Source organism: Pseudorasbora parva, chromosome 2, assembly GCF_024679245.1.
Source record: "Pseudorasbora parva isolate DD20220531a chromosome 2, ASM2467924v1, whole genome shotgun sequence".
Classification (NCBI taxonomy): domain Eukaryota; kingdom Metazoa; phylum Chordata; class Actinopteri; order Cypriniformes; family Gobionidae; genus Pseudorasbora; species Pseudorasbora parva.
This window is the reverse complement of record NC_090173.1, coordinates 55,002,264-55,025,696: the sequence shown is the minus strand read 5'-3', so window position 1 is coordinate 55,025,696 and position 23,433 is coordinate 55,002,264. Positions and strand designations below refer to the sequence as shown.

General features: G+C 37.7%; 1 protein-coding gene across 2 annotated transcripts in view; it reads right to left on the bottom strand.

Annotated features, from left to right (window-relative positions):
- The window catches only part of cep112 (centrosomal protein 112), a 299,282-nt gene extending 285,933 nt beyond the window's left edge, over positions 1–13,349 (bottom strand). For both annotated transcript variants that reach the window (XM_067424733.1, XM_067424741.1), the window contains exons 1-4: positions 13,138–13,349; positions 12,802–12,905; positions 11,417–11,607; positions 11,171–11,307 (exon numbers count right to left, since the gene is read on the bottom strand). In XM_067424733.1, coding sequence (XP_067280834.1) covers positions 11,171–11,307; positions 11,417–11,607; positions 12,802–12,898 — 425 coding nt within the window. In that variant the 5' untranslated portion in view covers positions 12,899–12,905; positions 13,138–13,349. The remainder of the gene's footprint in view (positions 1–11,170; positions 11,308–11,416; positions 11,608–12,801; positions 12,906–13,137) is intronic.
- Positions 13,350–23,433: the final 10,084 nt, after the last annotated feature.

Sequence of the window (23,433 nt, the reverse complement as noted above, 5' to 3'; positions counted from 1 at the left end):
GTGAGTTTCCAGACCAAACATCTTGATGTGGGTCTGGCCTGTCAGGCTAGTACAGCCAAAACTCTTCCATTAGTTTCCTGTTATCACTGTGAAGCTGCTTTGAAACAATCCATAATGTAAAAAGAGCTATATAAATTAAGCTGACTTGTATTAAAAACTAGGAATTGCTGAGAAAACTCTTTAAAAAATGTGACGCAACCTGATGGCTTCAGATCTTGACTACTATCTTAAAATTGTCCTAAGTTTGCTTTGCTAAATTTACATTTGTTCTAAATGCGGACTGAATGCAAAATGTCACATTTCAGCCAATAACTTAATTTACATTGACACTTGACACCCAAACTTCAAGAATGGTGACAACCAAAAAATGCAGAAAGATGAGCTCTTGACATCACAATTCACAACTCAACAAATAACTTATAATAATGACAAAACAACAAAAAAGCCATAAAAAAGCAAAATAATATTCTTATAACAGTAACCACTACATCATGTATACATGCTGCAATGCATCAACATTTCAGCAATATCATTAAATTAGATTATTATTATTTTTGCTGTAATATTTGGGTGAATTCTTTTGGTCTACCATGGGTTTTTAGTTTCCAGATATTTTAGTTTTTCCATTATACCACTATATTAAGGCTGCCATTGGTTTTCAATCATTTCGACTCGAAGGCCCCTCAATGTCCAGTACAATATTTGAAGGCTGAAATAGGTTTTAATAGTTATAATAACCCCAAATAGGTTATAATATTTTCTGTTTTTGTGCTCCAATCAAATAACAACGCTGCTATTTTCACCATTTCATTTCGTGATTCCAGAAGTTTCAAGCTATTGAGAAGTAAAAAATAATTACATATTGATTTTAATTTCATGTGTTGTTGTTTTTAAATGTATTAATAATAGAAATTGAAATACTTTTAAGTCATCCTGCAGCCACTGTGAAGCCTGTGGTGGCCTGTGGTTGAGAAGCACTGAGGGTGAGGAGTCGCTAAGACACTGCTAGGCACTGCAGGATTTATGCATGAGCAACAATAATAGTGAAGCGTGCCTCAGCAAACGATCTACAGTTCATACATTAACAAATAAAACTGCAAAACAAAACAAGGCACTGAACACACATCAACAGACATTTCTGAGAACATCTCTTAGTGCTCTCAGATCTGTTTTACACACATGTGTTTAAGCCTCTCTAAACTCAGCTGATATGTTTCAAGAGACAAATTTAAGTAAAGAACGCCATCAGGTGGACAAACATGGAGCTGTCAACACTCTGAAAATACTGTACTATAAACATTCATAGCCTTCCTATTCAACAAGAGGTTTTTTGAAAAAAGGTTATTGAGATTATTAAAATGTTCTTCAAACTATGAAAATAATGGTTCTTTGGAGAAGCAATAATGGTTCTTTTATGGCGAAAACCTCCTTTTGAAAGCTTTATTTTGAGTGTTGTGTAATTGCCATTATTTTATGACAATTAAAGACATTTCACAAGCTAATTTACATAATGTAAGAAAAAAAAACATAGAAATTACACCGATCAGCCATACATTATGATGTAATATTGTGTTGGTCCCCATTTTGCTGCCAAATCAGCCCTGAGCCATAGACTCCACTAGACCCTCTGAAGGTGTGCTGTGCTATATGGCACCAAGATGTTAGCAACAGATCATTTAAGTTCTGTAAGTTGTGAGGTGGGGCCTCCATGGATCGGACTTGTTTGTTCAGAACATCCCACAGATGCTCGATTGGATTGAGATTTGGGGAATTTGGAGGCCAAGTCAACACCTTAAGCTCATTGTTGTGCTCCTCAAACCGTTCCTGAACCATTTTTGCTTTGTGGCAGGAGCATTATCTGCTGAAAGAGCCACAGCCACCAGGGAATACCGTTTCCATGAAAGGGTGCACATGGTCTGCAACAATGCTTAGGTAGGTGGTGCGTGTCACAGTAACATCCACATGGATGGAGGACCCAAGGTTTCCCAGCAGAACATTGCCCAAAGCATCACACTGCCTCTGCCGACTCGCCTTCTTCCCATAGTGCATCCTGGGGCCATGTGTTCCCCAGGTAAGCAACACACACACACCCGGCCATCCATGAGATGTAAAAGAAAACCTGATTCCTAAGACCAGGCCACCTTCTTCCATTGCTCCGTGATCCAGTTGTGATGCTCACGTGCCACTGTTGGTGCTTTCTGCGGGGTCAGGGGTCAGCATGGGCGCCCTGACTGGTCTGCAGCTATGCCGCCCCATACACAACAAACTGTGATGCTCTGTGTATTCTGACACCTTTCAATCAGAACCAGCATTAACTTCTTGAGCAGTTTGAGCTCCAGTAGCTCGTCTGTTTGATCGGACCACACGGCGCAGCCTTCACTCCGCACGTGCATCAATGAGCCTCGGCCGCCCATGACCCTGTGGCCGGTTCTCCGCTGTTCCTTCCTTGGAGCATTTTTGATAGAGACTGACCACTGCAGACCGGGAACAGCCCACAAGAGCTGCAGTTTTGGAGATTTTGGTCATCTAGCTAGTACAATGGCCCTTGTCAAACTCACTCAAATCCTTACGCTTGCCCATTTTTCCTGCTTCTAACACATCAACTTTGAGGACAAAATGTTCACTTGCTGCCTAATATATCCCACCCACTAACAGGAGCTGTGATGAAGAGATCATCAGTGTTATTCACTTCACCTGTCATAATGTTATGCCTGATCTGCGTATACACACACACACACACACACACACACACACACACACACACACACAGATCAGGCATTTGCTCATTGTCATGGAAATAATAGTGGTGCAAAAATGTTTTAGACACTACTGGAGAATGGAGTCAAAGTGTTAACTAAAAGATATCACCACTCTTCCCCACTTGATTTATCACAGTGCATTAAGTATTACAAGCTTCTGAAGTGTTATGTTAAATATGCAAATAAGGTATTATCTCATTAAAAATGCACTAATTAAACATTTAATTCTACTGACATACAGTATCACAGCTAAAGGTTTTTACAGAGGCAATTTTTATGTCTTTTTAACAAATAAATAATAATAAAAAGACATTTTTTGGAATAATGATGTATGAACAACCCCCTCAACGTTCAGAAGGAATAAAGCATTGGCGAATAAAAACTTATGTAAGCGTAAGTAAGTGCTACTGAAGTGGAGATTTCTAAAAAGATTTCACCTGAAGTGTCTCATCTTAATGGTCCTAAGAGGGAAAATTCATTTTGTTTTATTTTCCTTCCTTTTGGTTAAGGTGAAATATGACTCAGACTTGTTCTTGTTTTTGTTATAATCATCTAATTTAACATTTTCATATATCATTTTGCATCAACCATCTGAAATGGCCATATCCAGGCTGAAATAAAGTGTCTAAAATGGTTTAGACACCCCCTCCAGAAAACCACCATGTGTGTTTCATATGTAACAGTTAGATATAATGATTGCATGCAAAAACATTAAAACTTCAAACAGTGTTCAATAGCAACGGGCTAAAGACAAAAAAAAACAAAAGTTCCCATGAAAACCACAAAAGCAGAAGAGCTGTTATATCACCACCTGACTGACTGAAAGCAAACACAGCCACATCAGAGAAGAGCCGAGAGCTCGACGCTTTAATCTGATCTAAATGAGAGCGACACATAAAAGACACGGCTGCAATTTTCTCCAGCAGGACTTGAGTCTGTGATCTAAATGCCTTTAATGGTCTTCTCCAAATGGAGCACTGAAGCACAAGTCCAGGCTTCCTCTATCTGCTGACTGCTCCGATTGTGAGAGCTCTGATTTCAGAAAAAACAGTTTAATCTTCAGCTCGGAGGGTCAATGGGCTCTTTGAGTCATGAACAACACAGGCCTCGTGTGGCTAAACACATGCATGCGTCTTCGGCAGTGATTTTGCCTGGCATAGTTGAGGTTTCAAGACCTTTTCACACCAAGAGCAACACGACAAAATAACATCTCTTTTTTTTCTCACAACTGTGAGTTATTAAGTCAGAATAGTGAGATATAAACTCATAATTGTAAGATAAAAGGTTGCAATTATCTTTTTTAACACTTTATTTTAAGGTTCAGTTATTAACTATTAACTAGTTGCTTATTAGCATGCATATTACTAGGATATTGGCTGTTTATTAGTACTTATTACACGGCTCTGTGAAATACTTGATTCTGATTGGTCAATCGCGCATTCCAGCGGTATGTTATTTCCAGATAACAACCGCTCATCCGGGTACTACAAGTTATCTTGACCGGTATTACTTCTATGCTTAACGCTGGCGCCATCTTGTGGCTTAAACAGTCGTGGGTTACAATGGAAGACTTCAAGGCAGGTTTCCTTTATAACGTTTTTAATATAGATCTTTTTCTTACACAAACTCGTCGATTCGAATTAGAAGGCTCTATTAACCCATCGGAGTCGTGTGGAGCACGTTATTTGACGGACAGCTGCATTTTTTTATGGACTTCAAACACAACTACAACTACTGCTGGGATTAACGTTAGCCTGGACTTTTTAAATATAACTCCGATTGTATTTGTCTGAAAGAAGAATGCCATATACACCTACGATAACTTGAGGGTGAGTAAATCATAGGCTTGGTTTCATTTTTGGGTGAACTAACCCTTTCAGCATTCATTTTCAACATTTAGCAAGGGCATATGGCAAATCTTCAGCAATAGATAAAGGCTTAAAGCAGGTTGGAACTGTTTTCCTTCGCAGAAGCTTTGTGTAAGAGCTAATAAAATATTTAATCTCGAGACAATATTTTGTGTTTAATAATTATTTATTTGAGTAGCCGTGTAATAAGCGGGATAATGTACACCCAGCCGGTTTTTATCGCAGAATAAACCCCTTCAGAGTGATGCAAGACCTCTGTCGGGGTTTATTCTGCAATAACAACCGGCTGGGTGTACATTATCCCTTACTTATAAAGCACATATTAATGCCTTATTCTGCATGACCTTACTCTACATCCCCTTACTCTACATCCCATCACCTCCTGCACCCCCTCTTCTCCCCCCTCCTGCCATCCAACCTGAGCTTAAGGTCTGTGTGGAGGACGTGAGCCGAGTCTTCAAAAAACAGAAGACCAAGAAAGCTTCAGGCCCAGACAGCATCTCATCTGCTTGTTTGAAAGCCTGCGCTGACCAACTGGCCCCAGTCTTCACGCAGATCTTCAACAGATCATTGGAGCAGTGTGAAGTTCCCAGCTGCTTCAAACGCTCCACTATCATTCCCGTCCCCAAAAAAAACCAAAATCACTGGACTAAATGACTACAGACCTGTTGCTCTCACGTCATGAAGTCATTTGAAAGACTGGTATTGGCCCACCTAAAGGACATCACTGGACCCTTGCTGGATCCTCTTCAATTTGCCTACAGAGCAAACAGGTCTGTGGATGATGCAGTCAACATTGGACTGCATTATATCCTGCAACATCTCGACAGACCTGGGACCTATGCAAGGATCCTATTTGTGGACTTCAGTTCGGCCTTTAATACCATCATGCCTGATCTCCTCACAGCCAAACTGACCCAGCTCTCCATACCATCCTCAATCTGTCAATGGATCTCTAGCTTCCTGACAGACCGGCAGCAGCGAGTGAGACTGGGTAAACTCACATCCAGCACTCTTACAATCAGCACTGGTGCCCCCCAGGGGTGCGTTCTCTCCCCACTGCTCTTCTCCCTGTACACCAATGACTGGACTTCTAAAGACTCCTCTGTCAAGCTTCTGAAATTTGCAGATGACACCACTGTCATCTGCCTTATCCAGAACGGTGACGAGTCTGCTTACAGACTGAAGGTTGAACAGCTGGCTGTCTGGTGCAGTTATAACAACCTTGAGCTGAATGCGCTCAAAACGGTGGAGATGATAGTGGACTTCAGGAGGAACATCCCAGCACTCCCCCCACTCACCATCATGAACAGCACTGTGGACGCAGTGGAGTCATTCAGGTTCCTGGGAACTACCATCTCTCAGGACCTGAAGTGGGACAATCACATTGACTCCAATGTGAAAAAGGCTCAGCAGAGACTGTACTTCCTTCGTCAGCTGAGGAAGTTCAACCTGCCACAGGACCTGCTGATTCAGTTCTACTCAGCTGTCATTGAGTCGGTTATATGCACCTCCATCACTGTCTGGTTTGGTTCAGCTACCAAATCAGACATCAGGAGACTGCAACGTACCATCCGGACTGCAGAGAGGATTATTGGTGCCAAACTGCCAACCCTCCAGGACCTGTACTCTTCCAGAGTGAGGAAGAGAGCGGGTAAAATCATCACAGACTCCACTCACCCCGGACACCTCTTGTTTGAACTGTTACCGTCAACGACGGCGACTCCGATCACTGGCCACTAGAAGATCTAGGCATAGGAACAGTTTCTTCCCACAGGCCATTTCCCTCTTGAACAGTTAAGACCCCCCCCCCCCCCCCCCCCCTCCAAGGCAAATGCCTGTAAGTGCAATTATTCCCACTTTTTAGTGCAATATCTCCTAAACTCAGGTGATTACTTATATTACTTATATTATTTATTATTTATATTTATTCTCTCCACCCAAATACTGTAAATGCTCATAATCTACGTCTTCTGACTAAACGTAACCGTGACCTTATACTGTTCATATTTTTCTTCATATTTTTATTCTTAGAATTTTTTATTACCGTGTTGTATTGTATTGTTTATGTGCACTGGAAGCTTCAGCACCAAAAAAAATTCCTTGTGTGTGAAAGCACACTTGGCAATAAAGCTCTTTCTGATTCTGATTCTGATTAATCCTACCCAATACCTAAACTTAAACGCTACAAAAACTACCTTACTAACTATTAATAAGCAGTAAATTAGGAGTTTATTGAGGCAAAAGTCGTAGTTAATAGTGAATATGTGTTCCCCACACTAAAGTGTTACCTTATTTTATTTTTTTATTCTGTGGCAAAAACAAACTTCCATAAAGGCTTATAATATAATTAGGCTTAAAACCATTTGTGTTCTTTTAGAATATTTTTTACATCTAAATCTAGACTTAAATTACCTACAGAATACAAAGAATTAAAACTATATATATTATTTCTGTTTTTGTTTTTTGTTTTTTTTTATTCGTACTTTGCATCACATAAATTAAAGATAGTTGTAGACAGTTAATTAAGGGTATTACATGTTTTTAAATTTTAATTGACAATAAAAAGGGTATAAATACAGTAATATAGCAACAAAAAAAGTAAACTCTGTGAGGAACCTGGGTGTGCTCTTTGATACCAATCTCTCATTTGAAAGCCACGTTTCTAGCATCTGTAAAACTGATTCTACCATCTTAAAAATATATCTAAATTGACCCTTCGCTAAGCCCCGCCCCCCTTAGTTATTGTTGCTACGCCTGTCAAGCTTTCACTTCTGGCACGTCTATTACAGTATGTATGCGCCGGTGTCAGACATTTCCGAGTAGATAATTAGTCATTATTGGTGAACAGGTGAAATATCTGAGAGAACAAGAAAAAACGGACTGCAGTATGCATTCGCAGGATATATCCGCGACATATGCAACCGATTAGAGAATAATTTCATTAAAATTGAAGCTAAAGCCTAGTCTCAGTGCAATCAGCAGCCGCTTCATACGTATGTTCATGCACAACAGGGTGAGTAAAATGAGAAAATAATCAAATAATTATAAATCAAACAGCTTATCAATAAATCTTGTGGAATAAACACAAGACATTAGCCTGAAAATTTTGCAATGATTCTCCGGCTTACCGGTAAATTTATCGCGCCGGACTACTGCTCACGTGTCGTGTGTCTATAATCTACTCTTTGGACCTGGCACTAGCCAGAGATATTGATCTGAGCCACTCATCAAAAACCACACAGTTACTAAAACCTTATAACAGAAAGTCACTCTCTCAAACATGATGGGTTTTATTAATATTATAAACAACAATCCTTATATGATGGTCTTAATTTGCACACATTTTGTCTAAACAAACTATAAACGATATATAAAATTAATAAATAAAGCCTTTTTATAGTCTATATACTGCATCATATGTAATACTTTGAATCAGTCAAATCCTCATGTTTTTTCAGTTCCTTGAAGCAAACTTAGGTGTTTTTGTTAATCCTGTCGATATTTAACGTTAGTTGTGAACGAGGTCTCTCACACACTGCTTGATTCACGCCTGGCATTTCTTACCTTCAGTTTTATGTTTGGGGAAGGACAAAAATTACACCCTGCGTCCAAACTTTTAGGATAGGCATCCAATTTGCACAATCCATACGCACAGGTTCGCATCGGCATGTTTCCCTCGCTCGAAAGCTTGACAGACCTTCCGCGACTAGTTACGGTTGCTAAGCCACGATTGGCCGGTGGCGGTTTTCGGGTGTGGCTTAGGGAAGGGTCAATTACGGCACATGCTCTCAATGCAAAATGCTGAACAGTTAGTGCATGCGTTCATGAGCTCAAGGCTAGATTATTGAAAAGCTCTACTGGGTGGTTGCCCTGCTCGCTTAATAAACAAACTCCAGCTTAGGGCTGCACTATTTCAAGTTTTTCATTAACCGTTAACCGAGGCCCTTAGCGGTTAATACTCGGTTAACCATAGTGTGCGTCAGGGTTATTTTTAGTTTATTAATTTGACGACCGCCATCTCCGTAGTGAACGCGCCTATAGAGAGAAATGCACATCATGGATTACATAATCAGAAAGTAGCCTATTTCTTTTCGTTTTAAATTGTTAAAAGACATTTCAAGCTTTCTTAAGATATATTTCATGTCTGTGAGGCGTACGCTGAGTTTCGTTAAATTAGGATGAGATGCGCTCCAGTTCACGAGCAACGCAAGTGGCCGCGAGGGTGCCTGCATGATTAGGGCATGTAGTAAAATATGCAGCCGAGCCCGAGAATGATTCACAGCGTTTGACTCGCACGGCTGAGCCTCTCCCGGCAGAGTTCAAGCATCTGTGGACTCGTCCCTTCAGCTCTGGCCATCTTGCTTTCAGTCAGCGATTTTTTTGTTTTCTTCATTACAGTTAAAGTAACCTCTGCTTTTCTCTAGTCATTCACAAGTTTCTCACTTCAAACTTTCTTTCTTCTGCTCCATTATGCACAGCGCGCGTGGCTCCCGCTCTGCTTCTGCCCTAATGCGACTTATAGTCCAGTGCGACTTATGTTATTTTCCTCTTCATGACGCATTTTTTGACTGATGCGACTTATACTCCGGAGCGACTTATAGCCTGTAAAATGCGGTAAGCACTGCATTGCAATACTTGCATTTTGCCCCGTCACTCTCATTTTTAAAGTGCTCCCGCACGCTTTCTTTGCCCGCTTTCTTTGCCCGCTTAGAAAGCTGCTCATGACTTCTTCTTGTGGATATTACAAATGTCTGGGAGCGCTCTGGTGGTCTCTAGGGGTGAAAAAATATATTACAACTAAATTCAAGGCACGTCATTGACACCACTTAACCGAGCAAAATGTTTCACTCGGTTACGCAATTTTTAACGGTTAATCGGTCAATCGGTTAACCATGGACACCCCTACTCCAGCTGGTCCAAAACGCAGCAGATCGAGTTCTTACTAGAACCAGGAAGTATGATCATATTAGTCCAGTTCTGTCAACACTACACTGGCTCCCTATTAAACATCACATACATTTTAAAATCTTGCTTATTACTTACAAAGCATTGAATGGTTTAGCTCCCCAGTACTTAAGCAAGCTCTTAACGCATTATACTCCATCACGTCTATTGCGGTCTCAAAACTCTGGCCAGTTATAATACCTAGAATATCTAAATCAACTGCAGGCGGTCGATCCTTTTCCTATTTAGCACTTAAACTCTGGAATTGTCTTCCTAGCATTGTTCGGGAAGCAGACACACTCTGTCAGTCTAAAGACTAAAAAACATCTCTTTAACCTTGCATAAACATGATCAATTTCTATTATTCAAATCAGTTAAAGGTCTCATATTGTACACCTTTCTGGAGTTTTATTTTAGGTTTTGATGTCCTTAAGAATATATTTTTGCAGTATAAGTACCATTAGCAATATTCATGAGCTTCTCTTCTGATTGGCCTGTTGTTTTCGGAAACTATGGTAACGCAGGGCTGTCCGTCAGCGGCCGTGGGCGAATGTGACGTCACATTCCTCAGAGAATCAAACCGGATTGTCTGATGAGACTGCTTTGGTTTAATGGGGATTAAAAAACAAGAAGTGGGTAGATTTTTATCATTGTAGGCTGGTTGTGTTCACACACTGTCAGCACACATTTATATCCAAACCTTGTAAAAGTGGATTTTGCATAATAGGTGACCTTTAACTGATTGTTTAGGCTTCATTAACTACATCATCCAGAACAGGGAACACTTCCCATAACACCTGATGTACTCGTTGCATCATAAGAAGAGACATCTACGCTAATGTTATTCTCTCTGTTTATCCTGAGTTTTACTGCAGTCGGCCGGATCCGGGCCGTATCCAGATCAGATGGTGGACCTGCGCCTGGACATGACCAACGCATCCCTGAAATGTTTAATGTTTCAAAAATATTTAAATATATTTATATATTAAGAAGAATGGCATCTATGCTAATGTTAGTCTCTCTGTTTATCCCGAGGTTTACAGTAGTCAGCCGGATCCGCGCCGTATCCAGATCAGATGGTGGACCTGCGCTATATAAATGAAGGTGGCTTGACTCAAAATATAGTCGCAAAATTACAGTCAAAACCTTAATATTGTGAAATATAATTACAATTTAAAATAGCTGATATCTATTGTAATATGTTTTAAAATGTCATTTATATCCCGTGATCAAAGCTGAATTTTTTGAAAAAAATAAAAACAATTATTTGAAATAAAATCACATTAGTGTTTCAGGATGAACTTTTGAGTGTTTTTATTTTATAAACATATGAATATTAATTACTCAGTCCTGTGAATCTAAGGCCTGTTTGTCCTAAAATAGGCTTTGTTGTCTAACTACAAAATATCTTCTCTAAATTATTTTTGATTTTGGGGTGAAATACAGTATGACGGTACTCACTATTTATCCATTCAACTGCTTGTCCTATGCAGGATCGTGGGAATGCTGGAGCCTAATTCTCAATCACACACTTAATAAATCATATTGCATTTCAACAGCAGTCAAGACCGACAGGAGGTGGAATCAGTGTCATACCTGTGTGTGTTTGAGAGGGGTGAGGTGGACCATGTGCCATCAGCCTGACCCAACTCACCAGACACCCAGTCCGGCAGCGCTGCAGATCCCTGCTCCTGCTCCGAGCGTCCCAACAACGGCTCGTCAAAATAGATGGACTATAGGAAAACAAAGCTCAATAATCACCACGTTCGTGTTGCCTTATTATACAAGTCCAGGTAAAGACACGCATCAAGATGAAAGCTAAAATGTCACTGCAGCATTTACCATGTACGTGGGTAGAGTCTTGAGGCCGCCCTCTTCAGGTTTGTGGGTAAAGGGACCCTCTAAAACTCCCTTTCTGAGCATGTGCAGAAGAAGCCGGGCGTACATGTTACGATTCTTCCTACCAGTCAGTCCAGAGCCACAAGTCACAGGATCACACAGCTTTTTAATCCACAGCGCACAGCGCTGACGCTCTGATGGACAAATGTACTTCTTTTGTAAAAAAATATTATATGTATATACACTGCCTTTCAGCCCACTAAGGCTGTGTTTATTTGATTGAAAATACAAAAAGCTGTTATATTGTGAGATATTATTAAAATGTACAATAAATATTTTCTATGTGATTATATTATAACATGTCATTTATTCCTGTGATCAAAACTGAATGAATCATCATTACTCCAGTCTTCAGTGTCACATGATCCTTCACAACTCATTCTCATACGATGATTTTCTGCTTAAGAAACATTTATGATTATTATGAGTGTTGAAAACAGTTGAGCAAAACAATTTAGGATTCTTTGATGAAAAGAAAGTTCAAAAGAACAGCATTTATCTGAAGTAGAGAGCTTTCGAAACATTGTACTACCAATCAAAGCAAAGAACTTAAAGAAATTAAAAGCATAATTGATACATTTATTTAACTGGGTTTCTGAAGGGTCATGTGACTGAAGACTGGAGTAATGATTGTGAAAATACAGCTTTGATCACAGAAATAATTAAAATTTTACTATATATTCACATAGAAAACAACTGTTTTACATTTTAGACATATTTCACAATATTACTGTCTTTATAGTATTTTTTGTGTCTCAACTTTTGACACCAGTGTGTGTGTGTGTGTGTGTGTGTGTGTGTGTGTGTGTGTGTGTGTGTGTGTGTGTGGGCATGTTTTTGTGACATATTAGGACACAAATGTGTATAATGACATGGGTATAACATAGGTATTACAAGGAGAGGGTGAAATATAAACTATAATACTGATCTGCCAACATTCTTGCTGCATGATACATTAAAATAAGCTGTATATATATATATATATATATATATATACAGGAAACATTCTGCATTTTATGTACATATGTTGTATATATATATATATATATATATATATATATATATATATATATATATATATATATATATATATATATATATATATATATACAACATATGTACGTAAAAATGCAGAATGTTTCCTGTGATGGGTAGGTTTAGGGGCAGGGGCAGTGTAAATAGAAAATACGGTTTGTACAGTATAAAAACCATTATGCCTAAGGAATGTCCCCATATGTCACAAAAACTGTGTGTGTGTGTGTGTGTGTGTGTGTGTGTGTGTGTGTGTGTGTGTGTGTGTGTGTGTGTGTGTGTGTGTGTATTCTCACCTGTCTTGTGTGTCAGTTTAAGCACATACGGCTTCATGTCTACCAGGTAATGATCAAACTCAGAGTCCAGAATACCGAAGCAGTCTTGGTCACTCATGTTGCTCCTGACAAATGAAAACCTCCTGCACTTTAGTGTTCACTTCAGAAGTAATGCAGTTTTAGGTCATCATCATAGCACAGACTATATAATAACGTTATATAATAGACAGACACAATTGACAGATATCATGATTTGTCAGCCAACAGAAATACAGTTCAGTGACACGTTTTTAAAATTCGTATGAATACATAATTAGCATTCGTTGTAGTTAGTGTACATATTTTATATGAACTCACCAGTTAGCAGAACTCACTCACAAATATTGAGAAGCGCTGCTTCTGTTTTTGACTTCTGTGATATGTTAATATAGAGTGCTAATGTATACGCAAATACGTGTCAGTACTTGTCGAGCACAAAACCCATATGAACAATCATAATAATGTCTTCTTGTAGTGTTGTCTGTGGCTGTGATTGTGCACTTGTTGCTATTTTACGCTCCCAAACGGTTTCAAACTGACACCCTGTGAAGTCACACATCATATGCATCCTTCATGTTTCAAAATAAAAGTCTCACCTCCATATCAGAGTCTATTATGTCCTATGTCGTTTAAATGTGTTCGTTTTAATTAATTCCGTGTTCTGTTTCTTACTTGTTTTAATTAATTTGCTTTTTTTTTTCTTTTTTTTTTGTCAGTTGAGATGCAAATACTTCATAACAAAATCGGTTTATTATTAACGAGATTATTAAGTATGTTACCACTTTAAAATTGAATAATACCACTCACATTAAGTACATTTTATTTAGCCGTTGTTTATATTTAAACTTTTTGTTTAATATTATAGGATACGATGCTCTTACTACTTTTAATGTGAAGACTCGACGGAAAGGAGCTCATTATTTGTGGCTTCATTCCGGTTCTAGTGAGGAGCGTTTCCGTTTCCTAGCAACCATAAGATCGCGTGTTGGTTAAACACAAACTAAACCCTTATCACTGCCGTACACTACGCTGCCTGAGACCATATTATATTATATTATATTATATTATATTATATTATATTATATTATATTATATTATATTATATTATATTATATTATATTATATTATATGTCATGTTATGGTATATTATATTAAATGCCATTTAATATGAATGTGTGAAATATGAATGACAAATGAACAAGAATCCTTCTTGTTCATTTGTCCATCCATCTTGTCTGTTTGTCCATCCATCCATCCATCCATCTTGTCCGTTTGTCTATCCATCAATATACCCATCCATCCATTCATTCATTCATTCATCCATCCATCCATCTTGTCCGTTTGCCCATCCATCCATCCATCCATCCATCCATCTTTTTTTACATCCATCCATCCACCTTGTCCATCCCTCCATCCATCCATCCACCCAACCATTTATCTTGTCCGTTTGCCCATCCATCTATCTTTTTTGTATCCATCCATTCATCCATCCATCCATCTTGTCCATCCATCCATCCATCCATCCATCTTGTCTGTTTGCCCATCCATCCATCCATCCGTCCATCTTTTTTACGTCCATTCATCCATCCATCTTGTCCATCCCTCCATCCATCCATCCATCTTTTTTACATCCATCCATCCATCCATCCATCTTTTTTACATCCATCCATTCATCCATCCATCCATCTTTTTTAGATCCATCCATCCATCCATCCATCCATCCATCCATCCATCCATCTTGTCCATCCCTCCATCCATCCATCTTGTCCATCCATCCATCCATCCACCCTTCTATCTTGTCCATTCGTACATTCATCCATCACCCATCCATCCATCTTTGTCCATTCGTCTGTTAATCCATCCATCCATCCATCCATCCATCCATCCATCCATCCATCCATCCATCCATCCATCCATCCATCTTGTCCATTCATCCATCATTTATTTTTGTCCATTCATCCTTCTTATCCATTCATCCATCCATCTTGTCCGTTTGTCCATCCATCCATCTTGTCCGTTTGGCCATCCATCAATACCCATCCATCCATTAATCCATCCATCCATCTTGTCCGTTCATCCATTCATCCATCAATACATCCATCCATCTTGTCTTTTTATCAATCCATATATCCATCAATCTTGTCCGTTTGTCCATCCATCCATCGCACCATCCATCCATCCATCCATCCATCTACACTGTAAAAAATGATTGTGATTTTAACGGTCAACGGTTGTAAAAATGCTACAGTTAAAAACTGTTTTTTGGTTAACACAAAGTTTCCTTACTATATACGGTGAATAACTGCAATAGATCTAACCTAATGCCAGTGAAATTTACTGAAAAACAATGTAAAATCCCAACAGAAAATTATAGAAAACCCAAAAGCATATTTTTTTGTTTGAATCACAGTGACATTTTGTAAACTATTAAACAGAATGTTTTGTTATATTTACAACATGTGATTATAATAAAATTTTATTTGATAAAACTACAAATATTGGAATTAAAAACCTGTACGTTTTTTGAGAAAATACTGTAAAAACTAGTTTGTTGATTTGACATGCAAATATTGTTGACAATTACAATTTTTTGTTAATCTTAAAAATGTAAGTCACTTTACACGTTTATGCATTTAAAAAATGTCTAAACATGTATTTGAATTGCATATAAATGTTCCATGCATTTGGATTATGTAATTTTAACAAACAAATTAATCAACTTACTAAGAATCACTATCTAAGAATCAGTAATAAGAATCTTATTTGTAAATCATTTATAAATGAAACAGGTAAGATTTATTTAACTATATTAATAAACTGAATGTGATTGATAAATCCCAGTTACACGTAAATTAAACAGTTAAGATTTATGAAATAGTACACAGAAAAATCGCAGACGTTAAATGAACACTTCCTAGCGTTCATGTGTGTGCTCACTAATGAGTTAAAGTACCATTGAACCAGTGTTGAAATTAATGAGATAATTAAGAGATGATTGAGCATTAATGATGAACACCTGATGATAATGAGCAGAATCACTGAAGGAAAGAGACACACCAGAACTACAGCTGACTTCAGCCACAGCTTTAGATGAAATCAACTGAAGATAAAAGAAGACATTAAATCTCTGAAGATCTCATCAGAGGATTAAATAACTCCACAAACAACATTACCAGCTTCATGCATTACTAACCAGACTGACTTTATTTCTGTGGATGTTGATGTTTTATTGAAAATAATAGTTTTATATGAAGTCACCATGATGGTGAGCAGTGTGTGCTTTAGTTGGGCTCTTGACCCTTGACTCTCCAACATTAGTTTTCTGGCTGCTTTAACTGTGTTTATAAAGCACTTTAGTTACAGCATGGAAAGCCAAGAAAACACAAGGTCAGATGATTTGTCTCTTTGTTCATGATTATATAATCATCATCTAGTGATCACTGGTCTTGTTCAGAGTCTAAAGCCCCGTTTCCAATAAAATTACCCGGAACAATTTGTACCAGGAACTTTTTTACAGGAACTTTTCTCCCCCCCAGACCTGCAGCTGTCTGCGTTTCCACCGCGATAAAGTTCCAAGAAGATTAGGCAAATTAGTCCGGTGATGTAGGACTGCGCGCGACTGCTCCTCCAAATCAGTGACGGACAGTAATCATTTTTAAGTGTACCGATTGAAAGATTTAGTGAACTGTTTACATGAGACGTTATCTAAACCGATCTGGTGTTTACATGTGATGACTTTCAATCGCAATCATTTTGTCACATGCAGTTCGTCTGCCGCATCAAAAATGTCAGCGCTGTTTTCTCCAGCAGCTGGAGTGTGTTAACTGTAGCCATAGCAACTCTTAACGGCCACCAGGACTAAAACAGTATTATTTATATCTATTTGTTGTAAAGTGTAATAATCATCTCAGAAAAAAAAAATCTTCTGTCAGGCGCAGTTAAAGTAAAAACTGCCTGGGGCAATATACGCTGTGTCATTACTCCAACATTATCTTCATAACTTACGAAATAAAAAGTTTACCCCTCAGAAAAATGAGCTTTCCTCTCTTGTCAACATGAGCGCGGCGCGCGCTGTCACGTCATGTAAGGACACACACTTAAAAGTAATCGGTCAGGTCGTTAACATGGTGAAAAAAATAATAATAACGAGTATGGAAGAGATTCAAGCTGTGCTGCTTTTGCTGGTTATGTATAGGTTTACTAAAGAGGTAATTAACAACGACAGAAAAGAGCACTAATATGCAGATTCAGCAGCATGCAGCATATTCAGAAAGCTTGTAAAGCTAGATTTAAAATGACAATGTATATTATTATCAGCTATTACGGACATTGAACGTGAGATTGCTGAGACGACCGCGCGCCACAAGACAGAGAGCAAGACTGATATTTACTGAACGCAGAACGAACCTCGCAAAAGACTTTTAAAAATGCCGGTTGAACTAAAATGCTGCGTGAGCTCAACCAATCAGCATGTTCAGCGCCCAAGTCCCGCCCTCGAAAGTTCCTGAACTTTGAAAAAGTACTACCTCGCGAGCAGGGCCGTTTGGAGGGGGAAATATTTACCCGGAACTTCATTTAGACCCTGGTTCCTGCGGTCTAAACACACAAAGTACCACCCAAAGTTCCTAGTTCCTGGGTAAAGTTCCTGTGGTGGAAACGGGGCTTAAGACTCTGTTTATGTGTTATTAATTTTGTTTTATCATAATAGTGGCCAGTTGATTCTATAGCATGAGCGCTGTTGTGGCAATCTAATATGCAGAATTTAAAAAAAAATTGTGCACAAAAGGTTTTAATCTATGGCAATCATTAGACACAAACAGATATCAAGAATCAGTGTATGAATCTCAACAATGGTGACAATCAATGAAAAGCTTAATGCTGCAGTGCATGCTGGGTACCACCAATCAAAACTCTCCAATGAGTCCCAGCATGCATTGCGGCATGAATAAATTATGCATCTGAATTGTGATTTTTTTTTTTTTTTTTGTCACCATTGTAGAGATGCACACACTGATTCTTGATGTCTGTGTTTGTCTAAATAATGCTGTAGATTAAACCTTTTTTTTTTTTGGTACTGCAAGTTGTTTGATTGCCACAACAATGCATGAGTTTATAATGTAAACCACATGGCTTTTACTATGCATACTACACAATTAACACATTACCTCTATAACCAGAGCATTAGAATCTGAATGAGTTTAGTGATTCAGCCACTACATGATGATTAATTTAATCATCATTAAAGAGCCAGATCACCTGGCCATGGTTTTTGACTTTCCATGCCATAACAAAAGTGCTTTATAAACACAGTTAAAGCAGCCAGAAAACTAATGTTGGAGAGTCAAGGGCCAAGAGCCCAACTAAAGCAAACACTTCTCACCATCATGGTGACTTCATATAAAACTATTATTTTAATTAAAACATAAATTACAACAATAAAATCAGTCTGGTTAGTAATGCGTGAAGCTGGTAATGTTGTTTGTGGAGTTATTTAATCCTCTGATGGGATCTTCAGAGATTTAATGTCTTCTTTTATCTTCAGTTGATTTCATCTAAAGCTGTGGCTGAAGTCAGCTGTAGTTCTCGTGTTTCTCTTTCCTTCAGTGATTGTGCTCATTATCATCAGGTGTTCATCATTAATGCTCAATCATCCATTAATTATCTCTTTAACTTCAACACTGCTTCAATGGTACTTTAACTCAGTAGTGAGCATACACATCAACACAAGGAAGTGTTAATTTAACATGGGTGTTTTTCTGTGTACTTTTACATAATTCCTAACCGTTTCATTTACGTATAACTGCCATATATCAATCACCTTCAGTTTATTAATTTGTCTATGTAAAAATAATCCAAATGCATTAAAAAATGTTTATGCAGTTTACATACATAAATCTTATGCTTTACATTTTAATGTAATACTTACTGGTTTTCTATTTATTTTTAATTAAAAAAAAAACTGTGCCTCCTCTAACCACAGACTTAATTTTGAATTTCATAGTGCGCATAGTTTCATAATTCTCTGGTAATACAGCTGCCAGCATTTTCCTGTAAAAATAACAGTGTACACTGTAAAAAAGATCCCCATAAAATTTACGGTAAAAAACCGGCAGCTGTGGTTGCCAGAACTTTACCGTAAAAAATACGGCAGTAACGTTTAAGGTTTTACGGGACAGCAGCATATAATTTAAAGGTTTATAATGTAATAATTACGGTTAAAAAACATTTATTTTACAGTTCAAAACTGTATAATTTAAAGATTTATACATTTTATTTTATTTTACAGTAAAATACCATTAAATTTACAGTTTTTCGAAGTGAAAAAGAACAGGCATTGTGTAATTTACAGTGAAAAAACGTAAATTGACATTCCCAGAATTCCCCACATGACACTTCGCATTTGATGCATTTTCATTGAATTAACTATTTTTCTTCTTAGTTTTTTCTAATCACTTATGTACATTAAGGTTTTATTTTACATCTAATGTTGTTAAATTAATGTTTATTGCATTTTTAAAACATCATTTGTGCTACCATGATGGTGTTTGGTGTTTAGTGTTTGTATGTGCACCTTCTATATGTTAATATTGTCCCTCCAAAAGCTGCGTGTGATGAGCTTTGTTTCATCATGTGATTCTCATCACCACTATAATTTGTGATTGTCAAATTATATAAAAGGAAAATAACAGATATTAGCATTTCAATTGAAAGTTGGTAATTTAATATTTCGGTTCAATATTTTTTTTTACCATTATTGTTTTATAGTGTACTGTGTAATTATTTCTATATAAACTTTCAAATTATAGGGTTTTTAACTGTAAAATAAACCAGTTTTAACCGTAATTACCGCATTATAAACCTTTAAATTATATGCTGTTGTCCCGTAAAACCTAAAACGTTACTGTCGTATTTTTTACGGTAAAGTTCTGGCAACCACAGCTGCCGTTTTTTTACCGTAAATTTGATGGGTATTTTTTTACAGTGTATCCAGCCAGCCCTCTTGTTTTTTTACAGTGTATCCAGCCAGCCCTCATTCATTCATTCATTCATTCATTCATTCATTCATTCATCTATCTTTTTTATTCATCATCCATTCATCCATCTATCTTTTTTATTTATCATCCATTCATCCATCTATCTTTTTTATTCATCATCCATTCATCCAGCCAGCCAGCCCTCTTGTTCATTCATTCATCCAATTGACTGTGTCAATTGATGTCTCCTCTGAGTTTGCCTCACCGGCACGACATGCTCATAAACCCGTCTCCGGCGCACTAACTCCGATCTTTCATGTATTCATACTCTTGTGTAATCGACGCCCCATCCTAAATAAACCCATCTCTTCCGGGATACCCTGAAATTTTGAATATTCCAATCTAATATGATTTCTGACCTGTAAGGTTGCCAGAATAATAATCATACACGGTGTGTTAATAGGCCAGAGGAGAACTGGCACCCCGACTGAGTCTGGTTTCTCCCAAGGTTTATTTTTCTCCATCACGCCCTGATGGAGTTTGGGTTCCTTTGGTCGCCCTTGGCTTGGCTTGCTCAGTTGGGGACACTAAAATTATGATCAAAGTTATTCAACTAATTATACAAATAACATTTATGAATTAGTTTTTAATTAGTTCTATAAACTATAATACAGATCTTCCAATATTGTTGCTATATGATAAATTAAAACAAGCTGATAACATCACTGTTTTCTCCAGTACGACTGTACAGCCAAATCTAATTTTGGTGCAATATTACCCTGTTTAACACTGTGAAGCTGCTTTGACACAATCGGCATTGTAAAAGCGCTATATAAATAAAGTTGATTGATTGATCCATCCATCCATCCATCCATCCATCCATCCATCCATCCATCCATCCATCCATCCATCCATCCATCCATCCATCCATCAATATTGTCCGTTTGTCCATCCATCCATCCATCCATCCATCCATCCATCCATCCATCCATCCATCCATCCATCCATCCATAATCCATCCACCCATCCATCCATCCATCCCTCCACCCACCCATCCATCCATCCATCCACCCATCCACCCATCCACCCATCCATCCATCCATCCATCCATAATCCATAATCCATAATCCATCCATCCATCCATCCATCCATCCATCCATCCATCCATAATCCATCCATCCATCCCTCCACCCATCCCTCCATCCACCCATCCAGGGCAGGACTTAGGGTGGTGGGGGCCCCTGGGCTTGAGTCACTTCCGGGCCCTACCATACATTACTTTAGATAGAACAAAATGATACACAAGCTATGTATTAGAGCAACACAATTCTGGATAAACTGAGAATAAAATTAGAGATCACGATTCTGAACAAACAACTAAACAAAATAACATAATGTATGTTAATTGCTGAAGTCTATAAAAAAAAATTTAATCTGAATTATTAAAAAAACCAAAAAAAAACTCGGGTTTTAATGAATGATTAAATTCCTCAATCAAATACAACTGTTTCATAGATTAATCACCATCTTTGAACAAACCTCCTGAATGAACGATTCAATGACAAATGTTTTTTAAAAGTAATTTGTCGCCATCTGGTGGCTTAACAATATAATCGATCCAATCGCTATTTGAAGTGGAAAGCTAATTTAAAATGCTGACTGGTAAAGTATATAGTGTTACATGCAAAAAACAAAACAAAAAAAAAACTGATAATTTATTTATATGACCACCGATTGAAGCTTTTCGTATTATTTTGAAGGCAAGATCACAAAAGAAAAATTTGATAATAAGTGTATGTTGATTTAGCCTACCTAGTTTCGCACTGCCCGCTCCAGGCAGGGCTCGAACTCGGGTCTTTTCGCACAGGAGACACACTGCAAGCGTGCCGTGACCGTCTCGGCTGCGTGGCGTGTCCGTTTGTATTTCGGCTCCCACCGGTTAGAGCTTGCATACTATGGCAAGCCAAATGGGTCAGAATTACGCTATAGATGAAGCGCGTTTACAGTCAAACGCCGTAAAACACGGCGTTTAAAACAGTATTTGCGCCGCAAAATACGCCGTTGTGATTACAAACGCCGTAAAAACGCGCGAAAAACATCAAGGACGCCGTATTTTGCGGCGTTTTAGTATGCCTAAAAAGCGCCGCTTTTTACGCCGTTCAGCTTGCCATATGACGGCGAAAAAAACGCCGCTTTGGTTGCACAGAGCGCGCGTTATTTACGGCGTTTTGCTTGTAGTATAATGAGCCACACCCAGCGATTTTCACAGCCAGTCATTTTAAACGGTTCTCACCCAATCCATGATGAACTAAGTCAGACCAGACAAGTTCAGCACGGATCATTTTACCCAAAGGAGTGCCTTTGATGGGGTATTTTCATCTACAATAGCCTATAACTCTTTGGATATTTTCATATTTACTTACATTAAACATATTAAAAGATCACAACTCGTTATCATATAGCCTACTTTAATGTAACTTTTGCTAAGATTTCATATTCAGCAATTATCCTACCCCCTAGGCCTATTCAACTTGTTACACACTTTTCACGTTAGAATAGCCTAAAAAACTGGATGTTATGTTTCCAAAACGAGAAATCGTCACTAATATAAAAGAACCCGTCCCAGATAGTGTTTACAAGCGGTGCAGCAGTCGATATGGTGTCTGAATCCATAGCGACCGAAATGATCGCCGGTTCGTGCCCCGCTCTTTACAGGTCTGGTTTGAAAGAGTTTAGCCCATTTGCTAAATAAGATATAGGCTATTTTAGTTGACCCTCACTCTAGAAAGAATCCTTTAAAATGAATGAAATTCGTTTTGGCTTCATAACCTATATATACTATATAAATGGGCTATATCATATTTAGCCCATATGTTAAATATTATATAGGCTACTTTAGTTGACTCTCACTCTAGAAATAATCCTTTAAAATGAATGATCTTCAGAACAGAAAAAGAATATATATATATATATATATATATATATATATATATATATATATATATATATATATATATATATATATATATATATATATATATATATTTCTGCTTTAAACAAATTCGTTTTGGCTTCATAACCTATGGATTAATATTTTGCCCTTTCAATCGCCCCTTTTAAAGTAAAACAGACGACTTGAAAATATTGAAAATTGTTTACTTACATTCATGTTTTATTAATATTTCGTTGATTATCTAGTAAAATAACATTACATTTCGTTATATCCAAAAAAAATTGTAATATGAGGACTAAAATATTTTGCTCTTTTTTTTTGTTTGTTTGTTTTTTTGTTTATATAGGCCTACAACCATTTACATTCAAATTAGTCAAGCCAAGCATAACAATACTTGTATACAATAGGCCATTTGACTGCATTCTCCATTAAACCACTAGATAGCACAAATATTCAGCTCAGCACTTTTCCACACAACTGCTTTTGATCCTTGATGCGTTCGTAACGGAAAGTTGATTCTGCACTAATTTGATAGCTAGGCATATCTATAGGACGCTAATTAAATGGTTAACTGTTAATCAACAAGACTTTTGAAAGAGAGAGAAAAACAGTAAGTCACGTAGGCTAAAGTCGCATTTTATTGCATTCATAATAATACCAGTAAGCTAAATAAAGGGAAATATTGTA